At 47.9% G+C, this 17,233-nt stretch overlaps 2 protein-coding genes across 5 annotated transcripts in view; both read left to right on the forward strand.

Annotated features, from left to right (window-relative positions):
- The first annotated feature begins 5,619 nt into the window (after positions 1–5,619).
- LOC137428471 (uncharacterized) overlaps positions 5,620–17,233 on the forward strand; it is a 165,804-nt gene continuing 154,190 nt past the window's right edge. For all 3 annotated transcript variants that reach the window (XM_078778258.1, XM_078778260.1, XM_078778261.1), the window contains exons 1-2: positions 5,620–5,758; positions 12,017–12,217. In XM_078778258.1, coding sequence (XP_078634384.1) covers positions 5,668–5,758; positions 12,017–12,217 — 292 coding nt within the window. In that variant the 5' untranslated portion in view covers positions 5,620–5,667. The remainder of the gene's footprint in view (positions 5,759–12,016; positions 12,218–17,233) is intronic.
- Positions 5,683–17,233, forward strand: part of LOC144892325 (uncharacterized) — a 42,467-nt gene continuing 30,916 nt past the window's right edge. For both annotated transcript variants that reach the window (XM_078778310.1, XM_078778311.1), the window contains exons 1-2: positions 5,683–5,758; positions 12,017–12,217. The gene's annotated coding sequence lies outside the window, so the exon portion shown is untranslated. The remainder of the gene's footprint in view (positions 5,759–12,016; positions 12,218–17,233) is intronic.

Below are 17,233 nucleotides of genomic sequence, written 5' to 3' on the forward strand. Positions count from 1 at the left end.
AAACACTTGGAAAACTTAATTATGTTCTGTTGGAATATACCTTTTGACCCTTCACACTGCTGACACCCCTCAGACCTTTTTTTTTTTTTTTTTGTATACAAGATCGAGGCTCGTGAAAGAGCGAACATTAATCACACAGAAAGACAAACCGACACATAAAACATATAACATCGGGAGCGGTAGACAAGATGGGGAGAGAGGGGGAAGGACACAAACACAACATTTGAGAGCAGGGACCGAGAGACATGGAGACATCGAGAGATCTGAGAGAGGGCGAGGGCTTTGGGGGGGGGGGGGGCATGGGAAGGGGGCGGTGGGAGAGGTATAAAACATATGGACACTGCCAGGACTTCCAGGAAAGAAGTTGGAATTTCAAACAAGGTGGATCTGGGGTGAATTAGCGGGGGTAGAAAAGATCAAGGTTTTGGATGGGGGAAGATAAGAGATGGTGGTGAACAGCTGTTTTAAAGACCTGGAGGGAGGAGTGGGATTGAAGGGAGTGAGGGAGTTTGTTCCAGAGGCGGGAGAAAAGAGGAATGAAAGAGTGAAGGTGAGCAGAGAGCCGAGATTTCGGCAGTTTAACCATCAGAGGGTTGCTGGCAGATCTTGTGCGACCTGTAGGAATATTTGGGGGACAGAGCACAGAGAGAGCTGGGGGTGCAAGGCCGGAGAGGAGTCGGTAGAAGACAGAAAGACCACCTACCTGCCTGCGGTGAGTGAGTGAAAGGCCCTCAGAGATAGCTTCATCGCGGGAGATTCCAATAATTCTGAAAGCTTTGGTTTCAACAGCGTGAAGCCGAGCTAGGTGTGAGGCAGGAGCACCGGCCCATAGGGGAGAACAGTATTCCATTGAGCTGCGGATGAAAGCCTTGTATGTGGTGAGGAGCTCAGGTGTGCCGAGGAAGGACTTCGCACGACGGAGGATGCCCAGTCGGCGACTGGCTTTGGAGGCCAGCTTGGAAATGTGGTTTTCCCAAGAAAGATCATGGCAGATAGTGAGACCCAAAATCTTGAGCGACAGAACTTCTTGGAGAGGATTGTTGAGAAAGTAGATGGGAGGGTTGTCCAGTCGATCTTTTCGGAGAGACATAGTAAGAGTGTGAGATTTGTCAGGATTGAAAGACATGTTCCACTTGTTTGACCAGTCTGTGATTTTGTCCAGGTCTTCAGAGAGTGAGGAGGCAGCAGACTGCCGATCTGAGGGAAGAGGAATGGAGCGGCAGAGAGTGGAGTCATCAGCAAAGAGATAGAGAGGATTTTCGAGAGAGTCAGAGAGATCATTGATGAAGACCAGAAAAAGCACGGGGCCCAGAACACTGCCTTGGGGAACTCCAGCCTGAACAGGAAGAGGAGATGAGAGAAACCCATTCAGGGCCACACGTTGACGACGACTAGAGAGGAAGTCCGCCAGCCATGCGTGGAGATTTCCATGGATACCAAAGGAGGAGAGTTTGGTGAGCAGAGCGGGGTGCCAGACCGTGTCGAAGGCACGTGATATGTCGAGGGAGACAGCTCTAATTTCCTGTTTGGCAGGAACGATCCTTTAAGACCCCAAGACCCTTGAGACCACCAACAACCCTGAAGACCCAAAATACCTTCAAAGACTACAAAAACCCAAAATACCATGAAGACCTAAAACAACCCAAAGGCCCAAAACACCCCGAAGGCCCAAAACACCCTGAAGAGCCAAAATACACTGAAGACAACAAAAATACCCTGAAGACTCAAAACACCATGAAGACCCAAAACACCCCGAAGAGCCAAAAGACCCAAACACTCGTGCTTTTTATTGTAAGGCAGTTGCAGTAGAAGTACATGGAGAAGAGGAAGAAGGTGTTGCTTGGGTTTGTTGATCTGGAGAAAGCATTCGATAGGGTTCCACGTGAAGTAGTGACATGGGCGTTGAGGAAGTTAGGAGTGGAGGAATGGTTGATCAGAGTTGTGAAGGCAATGTACAAAAGAGCACACGCAGCTGCAAGGATGAAGGACGGGAACAGTGGTGAGTTTGATGTGAAGGTGGGAGTGCATCAGGGATCAGTACTAAGTCCACTACTATTTGTACGTGTGATGGAGGTGCTGGCTCGGAACGTAAAGGAGGGCACTGCATCATGGGCACAACCACATTCTCAGCAACAACACAAACCAGCAGGGAGCACTGCATCATCGGCACAACCACATTCTCAGCAACAACACAAACCAGCAGGGGGCACTGCATCAACGGCACAGCCACATTCTCAGCAACAACACAAGCCAGCAGGGGGCACTGCAATCATCGGCACAACCACATTCTCAGCCATGACACAAACCAGCAGGGGGACTTGCATCAGCGGCACAGCCACATTCTCAGCAACAACACAAACCAGCAGGGGGCACTGCAAACATCGGCACAACCACATTCTCAGCCATGACACAAACCAACAGGGGGCACTGCAATCAGCGGCACAGCCACATTCTCAGCAACAACACACACCAACAGGGCGCACTGCAATCAGCGGCACAGCCACATTCTCAGCAACAACACAAACCAACAGGGGGCACTGCATCATCGGCACAGCCACATTCTCAGGAACAATACAAACCAACAGGGGGCACTGCAATCATCGGCCCAACCACATTCTCAGCAACAATACAAACCAACATGGGGCACTGCAATGAGCGGCACAGCCACATTCTCAGCAACAACACAAACCAACAGGGGGCACTGCAATCATCTGCACAGCCACATTGTCAGCAACAATACAAACCAACAGGGGGCACTGCAATCAGCGGCACAGCCACATTCTCAGCAACAACACAAACAGCAGGGGGCACTGCATCAACGGCACAGCCACATTCTCAGCAACAATACAAACCAACAGGGGGCACTGCATCAGCGGCACAGCGACATTCTCAGCAACAACACAAACCAACAAGGGGCACTGCATCATCGGCACAGCCACATTCTCAGCAACAATACAAACCAATAGGGGGCACTGCAATCAGCGGCACAGCCACATTCTCAGCAACAACACAAACCAACAGGGGGCACTGCATCAGCGGCACAGCGACATTCTCAGCAACAACACAAACCAACAAGGGGCACTGCATCATCGGCACAGCCACATTCTCAGCAACAACACAAACCAACAAGGGGCACTGCATCATCGGCACAGCCACATTCTCAGCAACAACACAAACCAACAAGGGGCACAGCATCATCGGCACAGCCACATTCTCAGCAACAATACAAACCAACAAGGGGCACTGCATCATCGGCACAGCCACATTCTCAGCAATGATACAAACCAACAGGGGGCACTGCATCATCGGCACAGCCACATTCTCAGCAACAATACAAACCAACAGGGGGCACTGCAATCATCTGCACAACCACATTCTCAGCAAAAATACAAACCAACAGGGGGCACTGCAATCAGCGCAACAGCCTCGCTCTCAGCAACAACACAAACCAACAGGGGCACTGCATCATCGGCACAGCCACATTCTCAGCAACAATACAAACCAACAGGGGCACTGCAATCAGCGGAACAGCCTCGCTCTCAGCAATGATACAAACCAACAGGGGCACTGCATCATCGGCACAGCCTCATTCTCAGCAACAAAACAAACCAACAGGGGGCACTGCAATAATCTGCACAGCCACATTCTCAGCAACAATACAAACCAACAGGGGGCACTGCATCAACGGCACAGCCACATTCTCAGCAATGATACAAACCAACAGGGGCACTGCATCAGCGGCACAGCCACATTCTCAGCAATGATACAAACCAACAGGGGCACTGCATCAGCGGCACAGCCACATTCTCAGCAATGATACAAACCAACAGGGGGCACTGCATCATCGGCACAGCCACATTCTCAGCAATGATACAAACCAACAGGGGGCACTGCATCATCGGCACAACCTCATTCTCAGCAACAATACAAACCAACAGGGGGCACTGCATCATCGGCACAGCCACATTCTCAGCAATGATACAAACCAACAGGGGGCACTGCATCATCGGCACAGCCACATTCTCAGCAATGATACAAACCAGCAGGGGGCACTGCATCATCGGCACAGCCACATTCTCAGCAACAATACAAACCAACAGGGGGCACTGCATCATCGGCACAGCCACATTCTCAGCAATGATACAAACCAACAGGGGGCACTGCATCAGCGGCACAGCCACATTCTCAGCAATGATACAAACCAACAGGGGGCACTGCATCAGCGGCACAGCCACATTCTCAGCAATGATACAAACCAACAGGGGGCACTGCGTCATCGGCACAGCCACATTCTCAGCAATGATACAAACCAACAGGGGGCACTGCATCATCGGCACAACCTCATTCTCAGCAATGATACAAACCAACAGGGGGCACTGCATCAGCGGCACAGCCACATTCTCAGCAATGATACAAACCAACAGGGGGCACTGCATCATCGGCACAGCCACATTCTCAGCAATGATACAAACCAACAGGGGGCACTGCATCAGCGGCACAGCCACATTCTCAGCAATGATACAAACCAACAGGGGGCACTGCATCATCGGCACAGCCACATTCTCAGCAATGATACAAACCAACAGGGGGCACTGCATCATCGGCACAGCCACATTCTCAGCAATGATACAAACCAACAGGGGGCACTGCATCAGCGGCACAGCCACATTCTCAGCAATGATACAAACCAACAGGGGGCACTGCATCAGCGGCACAGCCACATTCTCAGCAATGATACAAACCAACAGGGGGCACTGCATCATCGGCACAGCCTCATTCTCAGCAATGATACAAACCAACAGGGGGCACTGCGTCATCGGCACAGCCACATTCTCAGCAATGATACAAACCAACAGGGGGCACTGCATCATCGGCACAACCTCATTCTCAGCAATGATACAAACCAACAGGGGGCACTGCATCAGCGGCACAGCCACATTCTCAGCAATGATACAAACCAACAGGGGCACTGCATCATCGGCACAGCCTCATTCTCAGCAATGATACAAACCAACAGGGGCACTGCATCAGCGGCACAGCCACATTCTCAGCAATGACACAAACCAGCAGGGGGCACTGCATCAGCGGCACAGCCACATTCTCAGCAATGACACAAACCAGCAGGGGGCACTGCATCAGCGGCACAGCCACATTCTCAGCAGACACAAACCGGCAGGGGGCACTGCATCATCGGCACAACCTCATTCTCAGCAACAATACAAACCAACAGGGGGCACTGCATCAGCGGCACAGCCACATTCTCAGAAATGATACAAACCAGCAGGGGGCACTGCATCATCGGAACAGCCTCGCTCTCAGCAATGATGCAAACCAGCAATCACAGGCTGCACTGATGACCCATCAACTAAACACAGCAACAGCCACATGTCCACAATCTTCGGTGGTTCTCAACCCTCAAGTGACGTTCCATCACCATTGGCGTTTAACCCAATTTCAAGATTCGGAATCAATCTCCTCGCCAAGTCCTCTACACACCTTGAGGAAGGTGTATATCCTAGCTTGGCATGTCAATCCTCCGTTTTTCCTCCTCGTTTTTATTCACGATTAAATATTTTTGTGAATAAAACTTTTAAATTCGAAGTAACGAGGATAATATGCGATGGGATGAGATAACGATCGAGAGGATTCGATGGAAGTGGAAGTAACATGGGAATGCAAAGAGAGGAAGAAGAGGCTGAGTGGATCAAACGTCGATCTGGTTTACGGGAAATGCGCGGCGACAGAAACGTTTTACAAAGTAAGTCGGACCGTGGATAGTGAAAGAGTTGTGGAGATTTCGCGTTTTTAACATCTTCATGAGTCGAGGAAGAATTGTGGAGATTTGGGGTTTTAAACATCTTTGTGAGTAGAGGAAGAGTTGTGGATATTTCGGGTTTTAAACATCTTCATGAGTTGAGGAAGAGTTGTGGAGATTTCGGGTTTTAAACATCTTTGTGAGTAGAGGAAGAGTTGTGGAGATTTCGAGTTTTAAACATCTTCGTGAGTAGAGGAAGAGTTGTGGAGATTTCGGGTTTTAAACATCTTCGTGAGGAGAGGAAGAGTTGTGGAGATTTCGGGTTTTAAACATCTTCGTGAGTGGAGGAAGAGTTGTGGAGATTTCGGGTTTTAAACATCTTTGTGAGTAGAGGAAGAGTTGTGGAGATTTCGGGTTTTAAACATCTTTGTGAGTAGAGGAAGAGTTGTGGAGATTTCGGGTTTTAAACACCTTTGTGAGTAGAGGAAGAGTTGTGGAGATTTCGGGATTTAAACATCTTTGTGAGTCGAGGAAGAGTTGTGGATATTTTGGGTTTTAAACATCTTCGTGGGTAGAGGAAGAGTTGTGGAGATTTCGGGTTTTAAACATTTTCATGGGTAGAGGAAGAGTTGTGGAGATTTCGGGTTTTAAACATCTTCGTGAGTCGAGGAAGAGTTGTGGAGATTTCAGGTTTTTATCTTCGTGAGTGGAAGAAGAGTTATGGAGATTTCTGGTTTATATCGGTCTATATACGTGTTAAGATAGATTTATTGTGACGTTTTTTTCTGGTCTAAACAAATCACAAACTGGTCAAACACTTGAAATATGTCCTTCAACCTGACAAATCTTTCTCTGTCTGTCCCGTCTGGCAACCTCTTCCCCCCTCACATTTTGAATTTCGGGATTTACCGATTCTTCTTGCGCTTTAAAGACAAGATGGAAGGGAAGAGAATGGTGTGAGAATGGTGAAGGGTAGGCAGGGACAGAAATACAAGTTTGTGTGGCAAGGGTGCCTGGAGGGCGTGAATGGTGTTGGTGTCCTGTTTTCTGAGGAGTTTGTAGACAGTGTGGTGAGTGTGACGAGAGTGAGTCAAAGGTTGATGATGGTGAAAATGATGATTGGAAAGCTCTTGGTGAACGTCATCTCGGGATGATTGGACTATGCTCCGCAGGTCAGTCTGAGCGATGAAGAGAAGGACAAGTTCTGGTGGCTGATGGAAAATGTGAAAGATGAGGAAGTTGTTGTGGTGGGAAGAGACCTAAATGAACATGTGGGAAGGAGTATGGACGGTTTTGAGGGAGTTCATGGGGGTTACGGATATGGTGTGAGGAATGGAGAAGGTGAAAGGATTTTGGAGTTTGCTGATGGAGCTGATTTGTTGATCAGCTTGTTCCAGAAATCAGATACTCAGTTCCAGAAAGAGGATAATAAGCTTGTTACATACACGTCAGGTGGGTCAACAACAACCGTTGACTTACCTGATGGTGCGTCGGCGAGATAGGGGGAACCTCCGGGACACAAAGGTGATCCCGGGGGAGGAGGCTGTTTCACAGCACCACTTGGTTGTCTGCGACATAAGGGTGAAAGGTGCGAGGAGAGCTCGGTGGGTGAAGTACCAACCGAGAATGAAGGTGTGGAGGTTGAAAGAGGTGACGACAAGGGAGGTATTAAAAGAGAGGCTGAGTATGGTCGAGGATGATGTGGTTGAGCTTGAAAGTGGTTGGAAGTCAATGAAAGATGGAAATCTGTTGGGAGCCGTTGGTGAGGTATGTGGATGGACAAAAGGACCACCGAGGTACTCGGAAACATGGTGGTGGGATGATGAAGTTGGAAAGAAGATTAACGAGAAGAGGAAGAAGTTCAAGGAGTGGCAGAAGGCGAAGGGTATGGGGGCAGAAGAGGCAGAGCATGAAAGTTCTAAGGCAGCCAAGAAGGCTGCAAAGAAAGAGGTAGCAAAGGCGCAGGAGACATGAAGGAAAATGTTCGGAGAAAGCTTGGATTTGGAAAAGGGTCAGAGAGAGGTATTCAGGATTGCAAAACAGATAGCGAATGAGAGGTGTGATGTGATGGGGGTGAGTTGCTTGAAGGATGAAGTGGGACAAATCGTTGTGGACCCAGATGGAATTAAAGGAAGATGGAAAAGATATATGGAAATGCTGTTGAATACAGAGAATGAATGGGATGGCAACATAGAGAGTAACCCAGTTTTAGGACTGGCAGAGAAGATAACTGAGAAGGAAGTTGAGGAAGCGATAAAAGCAATGAAGAGTAGAAAAGCGGGAGGGCCGACGGGAGTTGTGGGAGATATGTTGAAGGCAGCGGGAAGTTGGGGTGTGAAGAGAATGACAGAGATCTTTAATCTGGTGGTGAAAGAAGGTCGCATTCCAGTGGATTGGGAACTGAGTACCCTCGTCCCTCCACACAAGGGGAAAGGTGACCTTCCGGACTGTGGCTCGTATTGAGCGATTATGTTATTAGAGCATGGAATGAAGATATTGGAAAGGGTGTTGGAGAAGATGATAAGGAAGAAAGTGAAGATCGACGAAATTCAATTTGAATTTATGCCAGGAAGGGGAACGACAGACGTGCTTTTTATTGTGAGGCAGTTGCAGGAGAAGTAAATGGAGAAGAGGAAGAAGTTGTTTGTTGGGTTTGTTGATCTGGAGAAAGCATTCGATCGGGTTCCACGTGAAGTAGTGACATGGGCATTGAGGAAGTTAGGAGTGGAGGAATGGTTGATCAGAGTTGTGATGGCAATGGACGAGAGAGCACACGCAGCTGCAAGGATGAAGGACGGGAACAGTGGTGAGTTTGAGGTGAAGGTGGGAGTGCATCAGGGGTCGGTACTAAGTCCACTACTGTTTGTACCTGTGATGGAGGTGCTGACTCGGAACGTAAAGGAGGGTTTACCGTGGGAGTTGTTGTGTGCAGATGATCTGGTGTTGAATGCGGAGATTATGGATGGACTGAAGGAGAAGATGAACAATTTGAAGGAATGTTTGGAGGCGAAAGGTCTGAAGGTGAATATCAGAAAGACAAAGGTGATGGCAAGTGGTAAAGCATGTGGTGAGGTGGAAAGAACTGGGAAGTGGCCCTGTGCTGTGTGTAGGAAGGGTGTCGGATTGAGCTCCATTCAATGTACAATGTGCGCTGAGTGGGTTCATAAAAAATGTTATGGTCTGAGAGGGTCATTAACTAGTGTGGCAGCGACATTCAAGTGTAAAGTGTGCACAGAGGAGCTGCAGATGGAGGAAATGTTGAGTTGGATCTTGGAGATGGCGTGAAGCTGGAAGGTGTGAAAACATTTTGCTGCCTCGGAGACATGCTGAATGGAGTAGGTGGATCAGACTTGGCGACTGTTGCTGGAGTGAGATGTGCATGGAAGAAGTTTCTGGAACTGAGTGACGTGCTGACGAGGAGGGGAGTGTCGTTGAAGCTGAAGGGAAAGGTCTATGCTGCACGTGTGAGAAGTGTTATGATTTATGGGAGCGAGACATGGGTAATGAACGTGGAGCAGCAATGAAGGGTGGAAATGCGAATGGTTCGGTGGATGTGTGGAGTATCGTTGAGAGAGAGGAAGACAAATGATGAATTGCAAAAGATAATGGGAATAGAGCCTGTGATGGATGCTGTGAAGAGAAACAGTTTGAGATGGTTTGGTTACGTGTTGAGGAAGGATGAAAGTTACTGAGTGAGAAGAGTGATGGAAATGAATGTAAAAGGAAGTAGAAGATGGGGAAGACTGAGAAAGACTTGGCTAAAGATGGTGGAAGAAGAAATATGGGCAAGGGGAGATGCAGAAAATAGTGCAAAATGGAGAAGATTGTCATGGGGACCGCAAGGCTAACCCCCGCTCTAGCAGGGAAAATGGCCTTAAAATGCCTGTTGTTGTTGTTGTTGTTGTTGTTGTTGTTGTTGTTGTTGTTGTTGTTGTTGTTGTTGTGCCTCTTCCTCTAAATGCCTCTTCCTCCTCACATTTTTAATTTTGGGAATTGCCGATTCTTCTTCCTCTTTCCTGTGTAAATATGCTCATTGAATTTCCAAAGTAACTTCACTTTCCTCATGTTCAAACTATCTAATGATACAAATGCTCTTCCTTCAAATATTTAACACTGGTGGTTTAGTATTGCTTGACAGTGTGAATGAATGAATGAATGATCGTTTTGTTTTTAAGGCCATTTTCCCCGCTGTAGCAGGGGTTAGCCTTGCGGGCCCCATGACAATCATGTTTCCCTGTTTGAGGCAATGTTTTTATGGCCGGATGCCCTACCTGGCGCCAACCCTTAGTCGCCTCTTTCGATGCGCAGGGATACGGTGTACCTATTCTAAACCGGGGTACACACCGTGATCATTCATCCCAGCAAGCTGGTGCTCAATTTGCCGACCTCGGAAGGATGAGAGGCTGAGTCAACCCCCCTGGTGGTAATTTAGCGATCGACTGGGATTCGAACCCAGGATCCTAGGATCCCAAGCCGGCACCCTAACCGCTAAGCCAACACCAGGCTGCTTGACAGTGTGATGAACATTAACTGAGTTCCCATGGACACGTTCTAGAGGAATGTTGTTGTTCCATCCGATTTTCTTAAAAGTGGTTTCTTATTTATTACCTGGAAGTTATTGATAATAATAATAATAATAATAATAATAAAGGAGTCTTATATAGCCCCATCAAGCAGAGTAAACTCCCTTCATGGCGCTTTACATTATCATGCGAATGCACACACACAAATATACACACACACACACACACACAGACACACCTTCACTCTTGCCCTATTCCTCTCCTTCCCCATTCAAAACCCACAGATGTGGACTCCCCCTCCTCCTCCCCTCCCTCCCCCGCACATGTACACAGACATACTCTCGATCTCTGTCCCACCTCAAACCAAAGGGAAAACAGGACTTAGACTTTGAAAGACTTGTGAAACAGATAGGTTTTGAGGGAGGTTTTAAAGGCAGGAAGAGAGTCAACATGTCGAACAGAGGAAGGCAAGTCATTCCAGAGCAGAGGTGCAAATTGATGTGGGGAAACTGTCTGCATATCAGCACACCTGTGGCATGGATTACATGTGAGCACAAATACTCCTTCATACACATCCCCTGTGCTCGTGTGTGATAGTCCGGCAGCTAAGCTAAATATAGCATAACAATTGTGCATTTTGTGAGGAAAGCACCAAATTTCGCACACTCGTCGACTATCATATTATGAAAAGATCTGGATATTGGGCCATCTCAGATTCAGAGATTTGATTTTTGCAAGATTTGCAGATTTTGCAGATTTGCAAGCTGAGATTGCAACGCCAGAGACGGCCGACTCCTTCCTGCGAGCTGCCCACGTCACCCGCACAAGAAGAGCTCATCAAATCACTGCAGCGGCACTGCACATCCTGCAACACCGTGCGTATGAACGCCACTGTATGACATATGCTGATGATGCAGAAGACCTGCCTGAGTTTGAAGACTGATGTCACCAGAGAGGAGAAGACATTCCCAACTTTCAGTACTGGGCAACTGTGCTGGAACTAGAGATGTTGGTACTGGTCTACATGCGTTCTCTGCGGCAGGCTTCATTCACGATGTACCTTGATGCCCTGACGGAACTGGTCCCATGGTTCCATGCCTTAGACCACACACACTATGCCAGGTGGGTCCCTGTTCACCTGAGGGACATGGTTGCACTCCCAATGAAGCACCTAGATGGAGCCAGAGAATTCAGGGCTGGCAACGTCACTGTACAGAAGACGAAGAAGGTGTTCTCTTCGATCCCAATCGAATCGAAATCTTGCAAAAATCAAATCTCTGAATCTGAGATGGCCCAATATCCAGATCTTTTCATAATATGATAGTCTACTAGTGTGCCAAATTTGGTGCTTTCCTCACAAAATGCACAATTGTTATGCCAAGTTGCCCCACTATGAGGCCTTCTCACCATTGAATGTCTTCATCATAATATTGCCGAACAGGCACAGATTTTACAAAACTATCTGAACCTTTTAATGTTTTAATATGTGGCCAAATCAACATTCACATCAACATGCAATACAATTGCAGTATTGTCTTAGGACATGCAATTTTGTTTTTTTGGGCGGTCACAGGGTGTGCATTAGTGTGTGGTGAAAGTTTAAAGTTCTGTAACTGATTTAAGCAGAAGATAAGGCCTCAAGTATGGAGGTACTTCACATATTGGCACTTTGTCAGATCAAGGTTCTCAGAGTGGACTAAACCTGAGGAAGAGTGGTATGTTTCCCTCCTCTCTGAAGGTTCACGCACCATGTACACTCAAGTTGGCTGTGAGAAGGATTCCTGTGATGTGCAGCCGGGTTCGGAACAGCCGACAGTGCTGGTGTGTGGAATGAAGGTTGAGGAGCCGGAAGGATTTCCCGAGATTCTGCAGATAAAAATCGAGGATGTGAACTCCTTTGGTCTGGAGGAGGAGGAGGAGCAAAGCGACCAGCCGAATGGTGAGTTGTGGGACTGACATCACTTCTGATGAGATCTGTGTTTGTTTCTTGCGGGGTTTTTTTGTATGCTTGATTGGGGCTCTTGAAAGCCGAGAGCAGAATGGGAAAGAGTAAACGGGATAAAATGAAATGAGGAAACAACAGCAGAGTATAAGCAAGAGGGGCTCATGGGGGGTGGGGGGGGAGGCGGTGGGGGGAAATCTGCACAAAAGTTGAAGGAAACACAGGAAGAAGAGGAAGGGGAAAGAAAGTGTGGATGATGAAACCAATCGGTGAATAAAAAAAAGGTGTGAGGTGAGATGAAGAGTGAGGTGAAAAGAGGTGAAAGAGGAAGAGAAAAGATGTGACAGAGGAAGAGAAAAGACGAGAAAGAGGTGAGGTGAGAGAGGGGGGGGGGGGGTGGGGGGAGGGGGAAATCACAATGACCTGGAAAAAGGGAATTCTTTGGAATGGGGTCACGGGGTGGAAAAGGTCATGGTTGGATGGAGGATGATCTGAGATTGTGATGAACAACTGTCTGGAAGACTTGGGGGGAGGGAAGAATGAGATGGAAGAGAATGTGGAAGTTGTTTTCACAAGTGCGTTTTCACTGTTTTTCTGTATTTTGGGAGTTGCACCAAAAGGGGGTTGCTGGTGGACTTGTTCCCTGCAGAAAGCTAGGGGGAGGCAGGGGTGGGTGTGTGGATGGGAGGGGGGTGAAGAGGCAGGGGATGGTTCGCAATGCATGGAAAAAGCATTTAAGAAATTACCCATAGACTCAGCTTCACTGCGGAAGATTCCAACTCTTTCCAGGCCTTGGTTCCACAGCATCCAGCCCACAGGGTTTGCTGTGTACTTTGAACTGTGGTTCCATCCTCGAGCACAGGAAAATTCTCCTCGTTAGGTGAACTGCATGAGTTGCTGTGTATTTTGAGCAGTGGTTCTGTCTTCAAATGTGAGACAATCCCCTCTTGAGGGCAACTGTGCTCACTGACATTTCCGTGTGGTGAAATTAGTGAAACTATAGCATTGTGGTGGATTATTCACGCATCATTCACATTCGTCTCATGTTGGAGATCATTATTCTCCAACAGTCTTGTCGCCCGTTTGGGAGTCCAAGTCCTTTACAATTCACATGTTTCAAAAGCAAATTGATATATCTCACCAGTCATTGGAGGAACCAACCAATCCGCTCTCACCTCATCAATCATCCCCAGTTGTCACTATCACCAGATATTTAGTCAACCTGAGGCCCTTCTCATCAAAGAAGGCCGAATACAGCAACCAAGAAAAGCTATGCAACATAAGGCCTTCAGTGGGGCTGCTTAACTGATGAATTGTGCCTTTTCCCTTAAAAGCATGAAACTTGGCACATAGCTAGAATACCCCAAAAGAAAGATTTTTAGTCCAGGGGGCATCTCCAATTTCACCCCATATGGCGGCCATCTTGAAATTCAAGATGGCCATCATACAACACCTGTTTTGATGAATATCTCCATAATTAGAACAGATATCAAAATGGTTGAAGTGCCTATACCTACATTTTTAGGGTCTAGGAATCCAATGGCAACATAAAATATTCAATAGTATATGGCAGCCATCTTGAAATCCAAGATGGCCGCCATAACAGACCTGTTTTGATGAATATCTCCATAATTAGAACAGCTATCTAAATGGTTGCAGTGCCTACACCTACATTTTTAGGGTCTAGGAATCCAATGGTAACATAAAATATTAAGCAGTCATATGAAAATATTAATTTTGCATAGTATCATGCATACTGGGAATGCATATAAATACTCTTACCAGGTTGGCATTCTTCAGTGATTAAAAGTGTCTATGACATCGCAGACTGTAACTGTGCCATCTTGTGGTTTTCTAGTCTTTGCTGCATTCTCCATCACATGCGCAGAGAGAAGTACAGGGAAGTGCAGCTTTCTTACACCGGCAACGACCAGTTCATCCTTTTTTGCACCCACACTTAACAAGTTCATTGCAGATCTTTGCAGCCTCTGGAAGTGTTGTCCATATTGGTTTGAACTGGCCAGCAGACGTTTTTTGCCAACCCCATTCAGTGGGGCTTGGTAGATCAGGCTTAGCATGCAATGCTTGTCCCCAGCATAGTGCGCCTTGGTATACTTTTTTTTTTTTTTTTTTTTTTTTTTTTTTGTATACAAGATCGAGGCTCGTGAAAGAGCGAACATTAATCACACAGAAAGACAAACCGACACATAAAACATATAACATAGGGAGCGGTAGACAAGATGGGGAGAGAGGGGGAAGGACACAAACACAACATTTGAGAGCAGGGACCGAGAGACATGGAGACATCGAGAGATCTGAGAGAGGGCGAGGGCTTGGGGGGGGGGGGGGGGCGTGGGAAGGGGGCAGTGGGAGAGGTATAAAACATATGGACACTGCCAGGACTTCCAGGAAAGAAGTTGGAATTTCAAACAAGGTGGACCTGGGGTGAATTAGCGGGGGTAGAAAAGATCAAGGTTTTGGATGGGGGAAGATAAGAGATGGTGGTGAACAGCTGTTTTAAAGACCTGGAGGGAGGAGTGGGATTGAAGGGAGTGAGGGAGTTTGTTCCAGAGGCGGGAGAAAAGAGGAATGAAAGAGTGAAGGTGAGCGGAGAGCCGAGATTTCGGCAGTTTAACCATCAGAGGGTTGCTGGCAGATCTTGTGCGACCTGTAGGAATATTTGGGGGACAGAGCACAGAGAGAGCTGGGGGTGCAAGGCCGGAGAGGAGTCGGTAGAAGACAGAAAGACCACCTACCTGCCTGCGGTGAGTGAGTGAAAGGCCCTCAGAGATAGCTTCATCGCGGGAGATTCCAATAATTCTGAAAGCTTTGGTTTCAACAGCGTGAAGCCGAGCTAGGTGTGAGGCAGGAGCACCGGCCCATAGGGGAGAACAGTATTCCATTGAGCTGCGGATGAAAGCCTTGTATGTGGTGAGGAGCTCAGGTGTGCCGAGGAAGGACTTCGCACGACGGAGGATGCCCAGTCGGCGACTGGCTTTGGAGGCCAGCTTGGAAATGTGGTTTTCCCAAGAAAGATCATGGCAGATAGTGAGACCCAAAATCTTGAGCGACAGAACTTCTTGGAGAGGATTGTTGAGAAAGTAGATGGGAGGGTTGTCCAGTCGATCTTTTCGGAGAGACATAGTAAGAGTGTGAGATTTGTCAGGATTGAAAGACATGTTCCACTTGTTTGACCAGTCTGTGATTTTGTCCAGGTCTTCAGAGAGTGAGGAGGCAGCAGACTGCCGATCTGAGGGAAGAGGAATGGAGCGGCAGAGAGTGGAGTCATCAGCAAAGAGATAGAGAGGATTTTCGAGAGAGTCAGAGAGATCATTGATGAAGACCAGAAAAAGCACGGGGCCCAGAACACTGCCTTGGGGAACTCCAGCCTGAACAGGAAGAGGAGATGAGAGAAACCCATTCAGGGCCACACGTTGACGACGACTAGAGAGGAAGTCCGCCAGCCATGCGTGGAGATTTCCATGGATACCAAAGGAGGAGAGTTTGGTGAGCAGAGCAGGGTGCCAGACCGTGTCGAAGGCACGTGATATGTCGAGGGAGACAGCTCTAATTTCCTGTTTGGCATTGAGGACCTCCATCCATTGTTGAGACAGCAGAAGCAGCATGTCCAGAGTAGAGTGACCTGGTCTGAAACCAAATTGATGATCATAGATCAAGCCATTGGAGAAGAGGAAAGATTTCATATCAGAAGCAATGATGGATTCCATGACTTTGCTGATAATTGGGAGAAGGCTGATTGGTCTGTAGTTGCTAGGATCTGTTTTTGCACCTTTTTTGTGCAAAGCGGTGATGTTGGCTGATTTCCAAGCAGATGGCAGTTGACCTTGAGCAAAAGAGAGGGTGAAGAGAACAGAGAGAGGGTGAGATAGAGCAGCAGAGCAGGATTTTAGGACCCGTGGGCTGATGCCGTCGGGTCCAGTTGCAGAATCAGAGTCGAGGGTTGACAGAAACTTTTCCACCTTGTCAGGAGGAAAGGACACGGAGTCCAGGAGCAGCAGGGTACGACTGGGTATGGTGGGTACAGAGAGGGATGGGTTTGGGACACAAGATTTAGAGGCAAACACAGAGTTGAGGCATTCAGCTTTTTCACGTGCGGAGTCAGCTGTGTAGCCGTTTGAGGTAAGGGAGGGGATGGAGGGGGAACAAACACCAGAAACGGATTTGACCAGACGCCACCAGGATTTGGAAGAGGGAGACAGATAAGAGAGTTCGGTCTTGAGAACAGAGAGATATTGTTTCCTGGCTCTCCTGAGGGTGGACACACACTTGTTTCGGGCTTTGTGAAAGGAAATGAGATTTCCTTCCGTTGGATTTGCTTTCCAGGAGACGAAGGCAAGTTGTTTCTGGGCAACAGCCTCACCACAAGATTCCGTGTACCATGGACGGGAGGAAGGGTATGACAGCTGAAGACGAGATGGGATAAATCTGTGCATGAGAGAGAGCAATTTACTTTGGAAGAATTCCCAGGATGAGTTGATGTCAGAGGTGGTAGAGATGGGCGACCAGTCCAGATGATTGATGGCTGCTTGAAGACCGTGCCAGTTGGCCTGAGTGAAATGCCAGACTCGTCGACGCTGAGCAGGCTCCCTGAGGATGGTCAGCGAGATGTCCACTTTAACAAGGACATGATCAGATGATCCGATCGGAGCAGAAGAAGAGCAGCAGACATTTTCAGGGAAGTTAGTCATAACCAAGTCCAGAAGAGAAGATGTTCCGTTGACTGAGATCCGGGTCGGGAAATTGACAGATTGTGTCAGTCCCAGTGAGTCGCAGAAGTCCTTTGCTGAGGAGCCATGGCTGGTGAGAGAGGTACCCACACCCAGCCAACTGGCATGATGACAGTTGAAATCACCACATATGAGGAAGAGAGAGTTGGGATGAGTAGATAGAAGTTGGTCCATATCATCAGACAGCGAGATGTAGATGGAGTCATCACTGTTTGGTGGACGGTACAACACACATATGAACAAGAGGTGGGAGCGAAGGGGAAGC

This window comes from Myxine glutinosa, chromosome 5 (assembly GCF_964187855.1).
Source record: "Myxine glutinosa chromosome 5, kmMyxGlut1.1, whole genome shotgun sequence".
Taxonomy (NCBI): domain Eukaryota; kingdom Metazoa; phylum Chordata; class Myxini; order Myxiniformes; family Myxinidae; genus Myxine; species Myxine glutinosa.